We start from the raw sequence: 12124 nt of genomic DNA on the forward strand, positions 1-12124 counted from the left end.
TGTATAGTTTTCCAGGATCTATTATTGCTTTCATACCCGTTTCTACCATTAACTGGAAGAAGGTTGAAAGCACAAAAAATAGCAGAAATAGGCTATATCCCAGTAAATTGCCAAAAATGTTGGTTTTACGACTAAAGTCTGCCAGTCCCTAAAAGCTGGGGAAATGGTATTTCAGCCCCACAAACCCTTTGTTGATACCATTTGCAGGGGAAAAAAGAGACACTTTCATTTGCAGCACTTTTTAAAAACATTTTTCCCCCAAAAACAAAATTTTGCTGTATTTTGGCTAATATCTGGTTTCCCTCCAGGGCAATCCAATAACCCTGGGTACATTTAGAATCCCCATGATGTTGGAAGAAAAGGACACACATTTTGCAACGGTTACCTTATGTGGTCAAAAAGGTACAGGGGACTAAGCACAAACTCCCCCATATACTCATAAAAGGGTTTAGCGCAGGGCGTTAAAAGGCCTAGCAGTTAAATATTAGCCGTAAATGAGGCACAGTTTTATTTCAGTATATTCCAATTTGATTCATCAGTCATGCTTATACAAGTTACACATTTTATTTGAGGGAAGGAGGGCAATAAACTTTGTTACCCAGGGGTTAGCTAGTGTTTCTTTTCCACTGCAAATACTGGCATACTTGGGGAAATTCTTTGCATGTGAACACCTGTGGCAAAAGGCCTGTAGTAGAACGCAGGAGGTAATTCTTGGCATAAAGGTGGAAGACCTTGCATATGGGATGGTGGCAACCATGACAAAATGCTGGCCCTGACATAGTGAGGTAATTTTTGATGGAAGGGCCACCCATGGATACAGATAGCATAAATAGCAAAATTCTAGTAGTGGCAAATTTTATGGCATGTTTGATATAAGGAGCCACCCATGGAATAAGGTGGCATCCATGAAAAATCGTCAATCCTGGCACAATGGAGGAGTTTTTGACATATGGTGGCACCCATGGCCCATTTCGAAAACATGAGGTAAACTCTTGATGAACGTTTGGTTTCATTGGCTTAGCCCACCATGAGGAGATATGAATATTTAATGAGTGCCTTTTCATTGCATGTCATTTTATCAAGTGTATGTGAAAATGATGCTTTAAAATGCACTATTTCACCAAAATATTTTCAAATGTTCCTCTAAATGAGAATTCCTATATACAAGGTCTGGCTTACTTGCTTCGCTCACTCACTACAATTCAGGACTAGTAATATGGCACAGACCTTGCATAGATCAAATCAGCACCATAATATTGGTGGTATCTAAAATAGACATGTGTCTGTGTTTTTTTGTTATACTCATAATGCAGTTGTTATGAAGCTTCAGAAAAGTACATTTGTGTTATGTTAGGGTCATGTGACAAGCCTTCCTGGAAAAAAACAAGGTCAAGAGTCATATTATGGTCAGTTCCTGTGAAATCAATTGGATCAAAGTGTTTGTGATGTCACTTCCGCTACCCCAGGCACTTTGGTGTATTGACGCCAATGAACTACACTAATTTTATTCAGGAACACGGGATTTGAGGTCTAGTCGATTCAGCTGAGATTGGAACCTGTTGTCCTCTATTAACAAACTTATCTCTGCAGTGAATACATTAGTCACCCAAGGGGTTTGGGGTTTCTGTCGAGAGACAGGAAGTATGCCCATGTATCTTTTCTTTTTTGAGCTGCGTTTTTATTATTTTATGAGTTGTCTTCGTTCATTGTCAATTCGAAGATTTATCTCAATAATAACTCCCAAGAAGGCTCACTCTTTGATTTTAGTCATATTGGTGTTGACATTTTATTACATCTTAGTTTTGTTTTATTGCTTTGTGTTTCGGGTTAGGGTGCACATTAGCCATTTGTTAAAGAAAAGAAGCAACTGTGTCTATTTCGCCTTCATTTTATGAGCTGGTACCACAAACACTACAATATGTATGGTGGGCAGGAGTAGAGAGGGCGAAGATTCCCAAAAATAGGCTGATATTGCGCTATTTTAATGAATTCCTTGGTAGTTTCCATCATTATCCTTTTAAGTTTCCCTTAAAACATTGGTACCAGGTTGCTTTTCAGTTGTTGTGAGATCCGCCACAAGCTGACCCCTCCCCCTCATGCATTGTTCTCCACTCTCTGCCTTGGCCGCTGCACCTCCTGGTGGGGCAGGTGACGGTGGACCCTAAATCTGTAGATACAGGTGTAGTCAGGGTTTCCCCAGTTGCTGAGCACTCTCAAGCGGATATACTGGAAGGTGGTCGTCTTGTTCTCCTAAAGAGGGACCAGAAAGGAAGCAAAATACAACATTAATGGCTATTGTGGTGCTAGTGTAATGAAGGGCTATTCTGCAACAGATCAGGTGTCAAGACTTTGCACACTTTATTGGGGGACTCTGGCTCTCTTTTCGCAGGAGTGTACTTTGGTTTTGGAAGGCCAGATCCATGTAAATATTTCAAGATGTCCACATGGGAAACATTTACAGATGGGCAGTGCTTAATGCGTAAAATGCAAATATCTGGACCGGGATACTTTTTCAGGAGGCCAACATGGTTGACACTATCCTCAGTCTCTGCCATTACTGCTATGTACTAACCATCACACAATACAATTGTGACATTTGTGACTATTCCAGGTCACCTAAGGTTGTAAATATGGCCTTAACCCACTGCTTTTAATTTTTTTAATCTGACATACAAAAACGTGCCCCCTTTCTCAGTGAATTTATGAGTAAGGACCAGATAAACAATTTCATTAAACCTTGGTATAAATAAATATACCGGACTAGGTTTAATGAAATTGTTTATCTGGTCCTTACTCATAAATTCACTGAGAAAGGGGGCAAGTTTTTGTATGTCAGATTAATATAGGGTCCAGCCCTCCCTCAGCCCCGCCAAGGACCTATCTCCCTTTGTGTGCTTTAATTTTTTTAAAGCATACTTTTAGACCAATGAAAAAAATCGGAGTTTTGCTCCAGCAAATGGCTGGAGTAACTCCACTTCTAGGGTGGGAAGGGAAGAGGACCACTTCCAGACTTGGAATAGGGTGTATGGGTTAAGAATGTTCTCTGTAGTGAAAAATACTCTCTCTATAGAGAATAAAAGAAAAATGTGCAATTCTACATTGGGTTCCATTTCGTGGGTTTCTGTAATTGTACATGATGTACTATTACGCAATGGGGAGCATTCAATATGGAATTCCCAGTACTATACCTGGAAATCTCTGAATGGAGAAGCTTCCCAGGCACACTACTGGGAATGTTTGTAAAGTCCATTAAAAGTAGTCAGAGGCTTATTTACAAGCCCCTTGCGCCGCCGGTGCATCACATTTTATGTGCTAAAAAGTGACATCTTGGCGACGCAAGGGGCTTGTGAATAAGCCATTCAGGGGCAGATTTACAAGAAAGTGACTCATCTGTAGTGATGCGTCCCTTTTCCTGTGCAACCCTTGCACCATCATGGATGCACCGTATTTACAATATGGCTCACCATGGTGCAAGGATTGACAGATGCATCAGAAAATCTGATGCATCAAGTCACACATTGCTGGAGTCGTGTTGCAAGCATGATGCAACTCCAGCAATACATTTTGAGGCCTATTCCCACTAAACTGCATCACTCATTATGCCTGCTTCAAGCACGTGTAAGGTTTTGACACAGTGGCACAGTGAAATCTTGTAGATTGGACTGCATCACTTTTGTGAGGCTTTCATGCGTGGGAACGCCCACTCTGCATACATTATACCGGACACAGGTATAATGTGACCAGAGCTTTACAACATGACACATCTCCCTAGATGTGTAACGTTTTAAATTGGGCGCAAGTCACAAGTGACGCAACGACGTCGCTAAAGTGTTGCAAGGAGCTTGTAAATATGCCCCTCAATCTGTACCATGTGTTGATGTTACTACAGGTGCAGATTTAAAGCCTAAGGAATATAAATGGAAATCACTCACATAGAGGCTAACCAGAAGATCTCCCTCTTGAACTAATATTGGGAAACTATAACCTGTTGTTTTTTACTCTCAGCACAATATCAATAACATAATCAATGAAAGTGATTGCACCCGCAGTGGCCTAACAAATGCCTAAGTATTCCATTTATTTGATCGTTGTACTGTATGCATGCAAAGCATCTTGTATGGAATTAAGGGATGTTCCATTTTATTATTGATGTTCACTACTCGGACTCCTTCTGTTCTGCTATTAAGATGATTCCTCAAATTAAGAAAATGTCAAATTCGGTTAAAGAGTATGATGTAGTTATACAGAAAATGTGATCCCACTTATGTTTCATACCAAAATATAAAAAAAGTAACCATAGCAAATCTCAATGAGTTGTTAGTAGTACTGTGGTGCTAGAGCTGCCACCAATGATACATGCAAAATACCCGGGTGCCTATTTACTTGCTCCACGCAAGCTGATGCAAGGGCGATGTAAGTCCTAAATGAGATTTATGAAGTCACGCATGGCCACTCTGCATGGGCCTGAGTGGTTCCATACATCTGGAGTAAAGCAACACTGTGCAAATCGCTGTGTTGACTGACTCAGCCCTGGCTTAGCATTCCATGGGTGTTGCGTGGGTGTTCCCACGCAATTCCCATGTTTTTTGACACATTCCCAGATTTATCAGTACTGATACGCATTCCCAGGAGTAACGAGGAGAAATATCTCTCCAGCACACATCGAAAGAGGACTATGCCTCTCAGGATTGTTTTGTTCCCACGCAACTCCCATGGTTTTTAACACATTCCCAGATTTATCAGTACTGATTAACCTGGGAATGCACCAAAAAGATACGCATTCCCAGGAGTAATGAGGAGAAATATCTCTCCAGCACACATCGAAAGAGGACTATGCCTCTCAGGATTGTTTTCGCGCAGGAAGGTGCCCATTCCTGCACAAAAACCGGCAGATAAGAATGGTGTTGGATTTTCTACATTATGTGAATACAGCCTACTTCTTTGGTGTCTCTATAACTCTCATAGACAACCTCGCATCAGCCAGAATGGAAATGCCTACTACTAAACCATGAAGGGACCTGAATATCCCTCAAAGGAAACTAGACCCCAGTGTCAATATTAAAATAAACATATAGTTGGACGCAGTGGTTAACCACACCTTTGGACCTCCGTGTCTCTGCACCTACTGCACTAATGACAGCTAGATTGGAGGGTGCCCTTTCAGAAATTCTCAAAGGGCACCTTCTCATATAACTGCAGCGGGTGGAGCGCAAACAGGTTCTCCTCCCACCTCCGGGCTCTGGTGCCACTGCACCGCCTGTTCTAATGGTAGCTATGTCCCTGTCCTTTTGGATGTTGAACACCCACTCACATTTTCTGATATTTAATTTGAGTGGACCCCAATGAAATACCAAAAATATACGGTGGCTGGAAAAAAAGAATTGATGGAGTGACAATTTGTACCATTTAAAACAATTGCACAGCTACCGTGTTGCATGTTATTTCACTGAGTCATGCGCCACAAAAATGACAATGATCCCAATATGGAAATTATGTTACTTTTCAATGTACCTCCAGAGGAAAGGTTTGGACTGGTTCGCCTTCAGAATTGTAGGTGAATTGCCCTAGAAATGTTCCATTTTCCTCATCTTCTTCGTTCAGGCCCTGAAAGGTTGACAATCACTGTGTTAAACAGGATATACATGAAATAGTCAATGTTGATTTTAAACCCTGCAACGTGACTAAAATGGGGTTTCGCATTCACTATTAATTTTTTTTCACTCTCCTTACAACGTTTTTTGCCTTTCCTTGCCATGAAATCATTTTCCATATCTTTCCACCCACAAACAAACCTGATCATCTAATCTTAGCCACCAGAGTTCTTTTTTAGCCTGTTCTTAGTCCGCGTTTGACCCAAATGTCCTTCATAGGATAATCTGAAAAGTTTTAACCACAGTCCAATTGGTGGTACACACCTCTCACCCTCACAAAGGGCTTTACTGACTACGCATCTGCACTTTCCTTCAGCCCACACAGGCAATCCTTATAACTTCCTTTAATGTAAAACCAGAATTAATTTCTTGCTCCCACTCTTGAAGTGTAAATACACTTGAACCAAAGTTAAAGGCATCCTGCAGAGAAACCACTGCCATTTCTTTCCTACTGGCGACTACACAAGGTCCATCAACTAATTCCCAATCCAACAATTTAAGAGAAAGTCAGTCCGCTTGAGCATTCCACCTTCCTTGCACATACAATATAGTGAAATATTATAATCTGGCAGCTAGTCTCTCCAATCTTGCAGAACATTTCCCTGTGCCACTTGGGAGCAAAACTTTCGTCTAAGGTTTGGGATCAATTCATAACACAATCAGTGTTCCCCACAAATATGTGCAAAGTTGTTCTGCTCCCCGGGCCACTGCCTGGGCTTCTGTTCAATGGCGGAATAATTCCTTTCTGAAGACATAAGAAATCAAGATGCAAATGGCACTGTGTTTTCTTTCCTTGTAAATAAGGCACCCTTTCACGCTGTATTTAGAGTGAAGAGGGAGGGCAGTTGGTGTTGCTGGCGACGTTCCACCACAACACTCACTGATTTTGATTCTGCCTCCTATTTACAAGGGTGGTGTAAATAGGAGGCAGCACCAACATTAAGACCAGGGGAAACTTGGTCTTAAACAGGCGAACCAAGTAGAAATGCTTTATTCCACCTCGTTTTTGCTGTTTCCATGTGTGCTGCCTTGTGCAGCACACATAGACACAGCAAATTGCCTATGATTGTTATGTGCGGGAATGTTCCCCTTCCTGTACATAAACAATCATTTTAAAAAAATGCTGTTTTGCAACTTCTATGTGTGCTGCATTAAGCAGCACACATAGAAGATACAAAAAGGCATTTAAAGATTGTTTATGTGGAGGAAGGGGGACCTTCCTGCAGATAAACAATATTCCCCTCAACACAGGAACCCTTGCACTATGGTGCAAGGGTGCCTGCATTGGTGCTAGGCAACTACAGTTGGCACCAGCACAGGGGGAAACGCAGGGCTGCACCATATCATAGTAAATATGGTGCAGCCCTGAGTTTCTAAAGTGACGAAGCTTGTTGTCAACCTTCTTGGCTTAACGACACGCTTCTCCACTTTATTGTAAATTTGCCCCTTTGTTTTATCAGCAAATTTAGAATAGCATTCAATAATGTCCACTAAGTTTTAAAACAAAAATAATAATGTCCATTAATGACCTTAATTGATCCTTCTAAGCAGGTGAAGGTGCAAATTCAAGTTGATGGCATCTAAAAGACTTTGTTTGGGTTTTACACCTTCAGTTGATATGGTCTAAACTAAATATTCAATTTGTTCTACTCAAAACTTGCTTTTATCTTGACGCAATGTTAGACCTGCCTCTGCCAGTTTGTGTAATACTTGTTTCAACACCAAATTATGTTCTTAAACTGTTTTACCAAAAACTAAAACATCTTCCCAAAAGTAGACAACATTGTGCATTCCTCTAAAAATATGTGTCATCATTCTTTGAAATACACTCGCCACTGAGGGCAAACCAAAGGGCACACGTATAAACTGAAACGTACCCTCCATAGTGATAAAAGCAGTAAGTCATTTGGATTCATCATGCAAGTGAATATGATGATAACCATTTTTCAATTCTAACTTTGAAAAAGACTTACCACCTTTCAAAGACAACACAAGGTCATTAATGTTTGGTATTGCAAAAGCTTCAACCACCAAATGTTGATTCAAGGGCCTAAGGTCCAACAAAACCTTAACTGGCCAGTGTTCTTCACTGTGATCATTACAGGGAAACCCAACTGGATGCTTCTACTGGCCCAGGGATACCTTCTTTAGGCATCTCATCCAATAGTTTCCTTACCTCATCACAAGCCACTAAAGGAACCCTTCTTACTTTGTACTGAAACAACATGGCATCAGATTTGGGTATCCAAGCTTTGAAGTCCAAGCTTCTCATTAAACATTCCTTGCCCCATTTGTAATCTCAGTTGTACTCTTATCTTCCACAACCATAATTTGTTTAGTTGCTCTAGGATTGATTGTGATATGTAGATCACATTGATACATCCATCCTAAATTAGGCAGCCCATCTACAGACAAATACACCTTACGTTTCACTTCACATTCCTCAAAAAATATGGTAGTTGACATATACCCTAAAATGTCAATACTGTCTCCCTTGTAGTCTCCTGGACAAATGTCTTTGGGGAGAAGAATGACATAAGCCAATGCATATGGAACCATTTGTTGGGTATACTACTGTACATAGATCCAAGTCCACCATAAGTTCCACCCATTCACCTTTTATGACAAAAATGGGTCTGCACATTCTGCCCTTCTCAACACCAACAGCTTTAGCACTCAAAAATCGATCTTCAGTATCCTCCCTGTGTCTTTCGTCATGCACCCCACTAAGCCTGTTCTTACTACCACCTTTGAACATGCATTCAAAATTGCCCTATCCCCTACAGTCTTTGCTAATTGCAATGCATCCCTTTGATGCTGACTCATGATACATCCTGCCACATCCCAAGACGGCTAGGAACATACTGACTGATTGCACACTACGGAATCCGCCCAAGAATTCTAAATACATTGAACTTAAACAATATAACCCATTTGAGCATAAACAATATAAAACTATGCAAAGTGCATACTTCATTAATGGCTTATAATGGTTGACAGTTGGGTACAAAGCAAGGCTTATAATGGCTGACAGTTGGGCATTAAGCATGGTTTATAATGGTTGGTGGTCGGACACTAAGCTTGGTTTATAATGGCTGATGGTTAGGCACTAAGCATGGTTTGAAATATTTTACAGTTAGGAAGTAAGCATGTTACTTGCTTTCTTAACAGAATGTGTGGCACTTGTATAGAAGGGGTTCTTTATCTCAGGAGCACCTGGTGCTTGTTAGAAGAAGACGTAAGACTCATTCTAGCCTCTTTACCTCATCCCTTCATCTGCTCTGTTCATTCTCTACTTTCTCATTTCATAAATTCCTTCTCTCCTTTCTATTTTCCACCCTCGGTCATTACTTTTTTAGCTGCCTTTGTTTCTTCCTTTCACTTTGACTTGCAATGCTTCCTTCCATTTCTGTGGTTTACTTTTTTCTTCCTCCCTTACTATTTGTTGGTGCACGTAGATGAGAAACAAGCCTCAGAACACTAGTTTGAAATGGCACCAAATGTATATCACAGGTTGTTCCCTCTATTTAAGATCTTTTTAAGATCCCTTCATTCCTTTTACATGCCTTCTCTCTATCCTGATGTGTGAATAGAACAGCTGTACCTGGGAATTAGATTGGTCTTGTTAGGGTTGTCTGTGAGAATATCACAAACAGAAATATTGTCTGCCATGAATGTCCTGTTCTGAATATTGTTTAAAAACCTCATCCCATTAAGTGTTCATTTTCTAATATTAACTCAAATTGTCTATTATTTAGCAGACTATATTTATGTCTGACATATTCTGACAATTATATAATGGTACCACATCTCTATGGGGTACACCCTTTGATGTTCTACTATACCTTTTTTCTGCATTTTGTATTCTGCCTCTTACTTTGTGTTCAGTATTTGACTTACATAAATAGCAAAATCCTTGGGGGCACTAGTGATCTCCGCTAGTCGTGGAATTTCCATAGCAATGTGGTGCAAGGTTACAGCGGCTGGCTGGATCTTTTCTGCCAGCTTCACCAGAATCTGTCCCTGGGCACTGGGGAAAGGCCAGCAGTTTCCAGGATGGACATCAGGCTCCAGAATGACATCTGGGTTTGACGTAAAGCTCCACAAAGCAAAGTTGTGCCAGCGCATCTGGGCCAGGTTCTTCCTATAGCCTCCTGAGGTCCTGCTCCTCACAATGTTGGCGCGGGCAGATTTTAAGGCATATTCTGCTATTCGAGTATAATTTTCATGCACTGTTTTCATGGCATCATTTACTATTCCTGTAACTTCCTGTGAAAATGAAAAATACATCCAAAGTTTTCAAACGGAAAGAAGACCTGTAAGTCACACACACCAAATAAGGCATTCAGGAGTCGGGAGGTATCTCCACATCTACATAACTTGAAGATATATATGTCACCAAGGTACACTTAGGTATAGAAATGTATAGAAACTTACCTTTTGATATTTTGTTCCTTGATATTGTGGTAATAATATTCTCTCCCTTTGATATGTGGGATTCAATATTTCTAGACTACACCATTTGACTGGCAATGGATAAGAGATACAATACTAATACATGCCAATTTCATCCTGATATTGCACCATCTCTTATGATACTTCTGTTTATCTCTATACAGAAAGGGTGTTGTAATGTCATAGACCGACTGCTCTTATCTCAACATAGTTCTGATGCAATGAATGAGCCTGTCATAATAGTAATACGACTGTGCGCGATTTAAAATCTCAGTACAATAAATACAATTATACAATTTTTATTTTAGCAACATTAAATAAACAGAATTATATTTTTCGAATAAATATTACCGGGTAGATTCAAGAGCACAAAAGAAAAGTGTCTAAATAGATTTAAAAGGAAGAGATTAATACATATTTTTTGTTCCTGTTTAATGTTTTTTTCGTTTTACTCAATGGTAATCATCTAAAAATATTACAAATATATAAAACAAATGTCCATTTACACATGTTCTTATTGTTAGGCTGATAAAGATTTTGAATCTGATGAGAGAGAAGCTTTCTGTGGTTGTCATGCTTTGTCAAGTATTTGCAATGTGTGCTTCCAAAACGTCACTACTGGAGGATGATGCAGTTGCCTTTGAGGGAGAACTTATGCAACAGCTGATTGGATGGCCCTATTAGCCACTTTGTTGAAGATCAGTCAAAGATAATTGTTACACAAATCTGGCATTGCTGAACAGAGGGCTTAGGGCACAGAGGTGACAGACAGGGTTTGCTCAGGAATCCCTCTGCAACAATCCTTGAATTCTAGGATAGAGAGATACAGCAAATGATGAGCTTTTAGAATTGCTTTACCTAGCCAAGTCCTGGGTGGTACCAATACACCTGACATTGCCACTTCATTAAAGTTGGAGCTAGCCAAGACTGTAAAACAAATCAGAAAGTGAAGTAGGCAGAGTTTAAATAACCTTCACTCTGAAGTGCTAGTACATTTAAAACCTAAAAATAAAAAGCATTGGCAAAGTCAACAGTATTTGCTGTGACTGCAGAGCTGTTTGCTGTATCTGTTCTTATTTCTTTTACAATATTTTCTTTTTAGTCGATCATTCCAAGAAAATGGAATGCTAAACTAATTATAAAGTGTGGAAAAAAGCATAACAAGACAGCTTTGAGTGCATATGTGCGCAGACAGGAAACTTGTAAATATTTTTGTTATATTTTGTCAAAAACATTCTAAGATTGCCACTGATGCATGCACATGCATTCACATGCATGCATACTCAGTTATTGTCCCATTTGAATGATTCATGAAAATAATTTACTGTCAATGCACCCACATGCACAAGCAGCTGTTTTAGAAAATTGTTCACAAAGTATAGCAGAAAACATTATAAAATGACTCCCTAGGGTTGTATGAATGCATGTGTAGCTTTAGGAAATGTGATTACTGATTGAGGGGGTTAAACCTACTCAGGCACAATCACAATTGTTGTCAGGGTGGCACATGAGAAAATCCAAATTAACAACCCTCTGGTAGCTTGGCACAAAGGAGTCCGGCTTAACTTAGAGGCAATGTGTTAAGTATTTATACAGCACTCCAAACAATATTCAATGAAAACACAACACCAATTTAGAGAAATCAAGTAATATGTAATATATTATTTGACACCAAAATGACAAAAACCAAATAGGTAGAATATGAGATATGCAATTTTAAATATTTAAGTGGAAATAGTGCCTAACGGCATGAAGCCATGCCGAACCAGGACAAAGTCATAAGTTCATGCCTCCATGATGACACACAGGCCAGACACAGGGACCAAGTTAGGTACACTGAACAAAGAAATTTAAATCCAGGATGCGGAGCATTGAGAGATCCTGTGTGGAGAATGCTGATGGACTACGATGTGAGGTCCTGCATTGAGAATCCAGAAGGATTTGTCATGCAGCAGTGATTCTGGGGTGCTGCAGGGGTGCGATACGAGGTCCTGCATCGGAGATGCAGCAGTGGTTCC

The 12124-nt window shown here is 40.1% G+C and overlaps 1 protein-coding gene across 1 annotated transcript in view; it reads right to left on the minus strand.

Annotated features, from left to right (window-relative positions):
* Positions 1-2094: 2094 nt before the first annotated feature.
* The window catches only part of LOC147732826 (SUN domain-containing protein 3-like), an 83252-nt gene continuing 73222 nt past the window's right edge, over positions 2095-12124 (minus strand). The window contains exons 5-7 of the mRNA XM_086954747.1: positions 9552-9920; positions 5512-5604; positions 2095-2250 (exon numbers count right to left, since the gene is read on the minus strand). Of these exons, the coding sequence (XP_086810873.1) occupies positions 2095-2250; positions 5512-5604; positions 9552-9920 (618 nt within the window). The remainder of the gene's footprint in view (positions 2251-5511; positions 5605-9551; positions 9921-12124) is intronic.

The sequence above is a fragment of the Lissotriton vulgaris genome, chromosome 2_1 (genome assembly GCF_964263255.1).
Source record: "Lissotriton vulgaris chromosome 2_1, aLisVul1.2, whole genome shotgun sequence".
In the NCBI taxonomy this organism is placed as follows: domain Eukaryota; kingdom Metazoa; phylum Chordata; class Amphibia; order Caudata; family Salamandridae; genus Lissotriton; species Lissotriton vulgaris.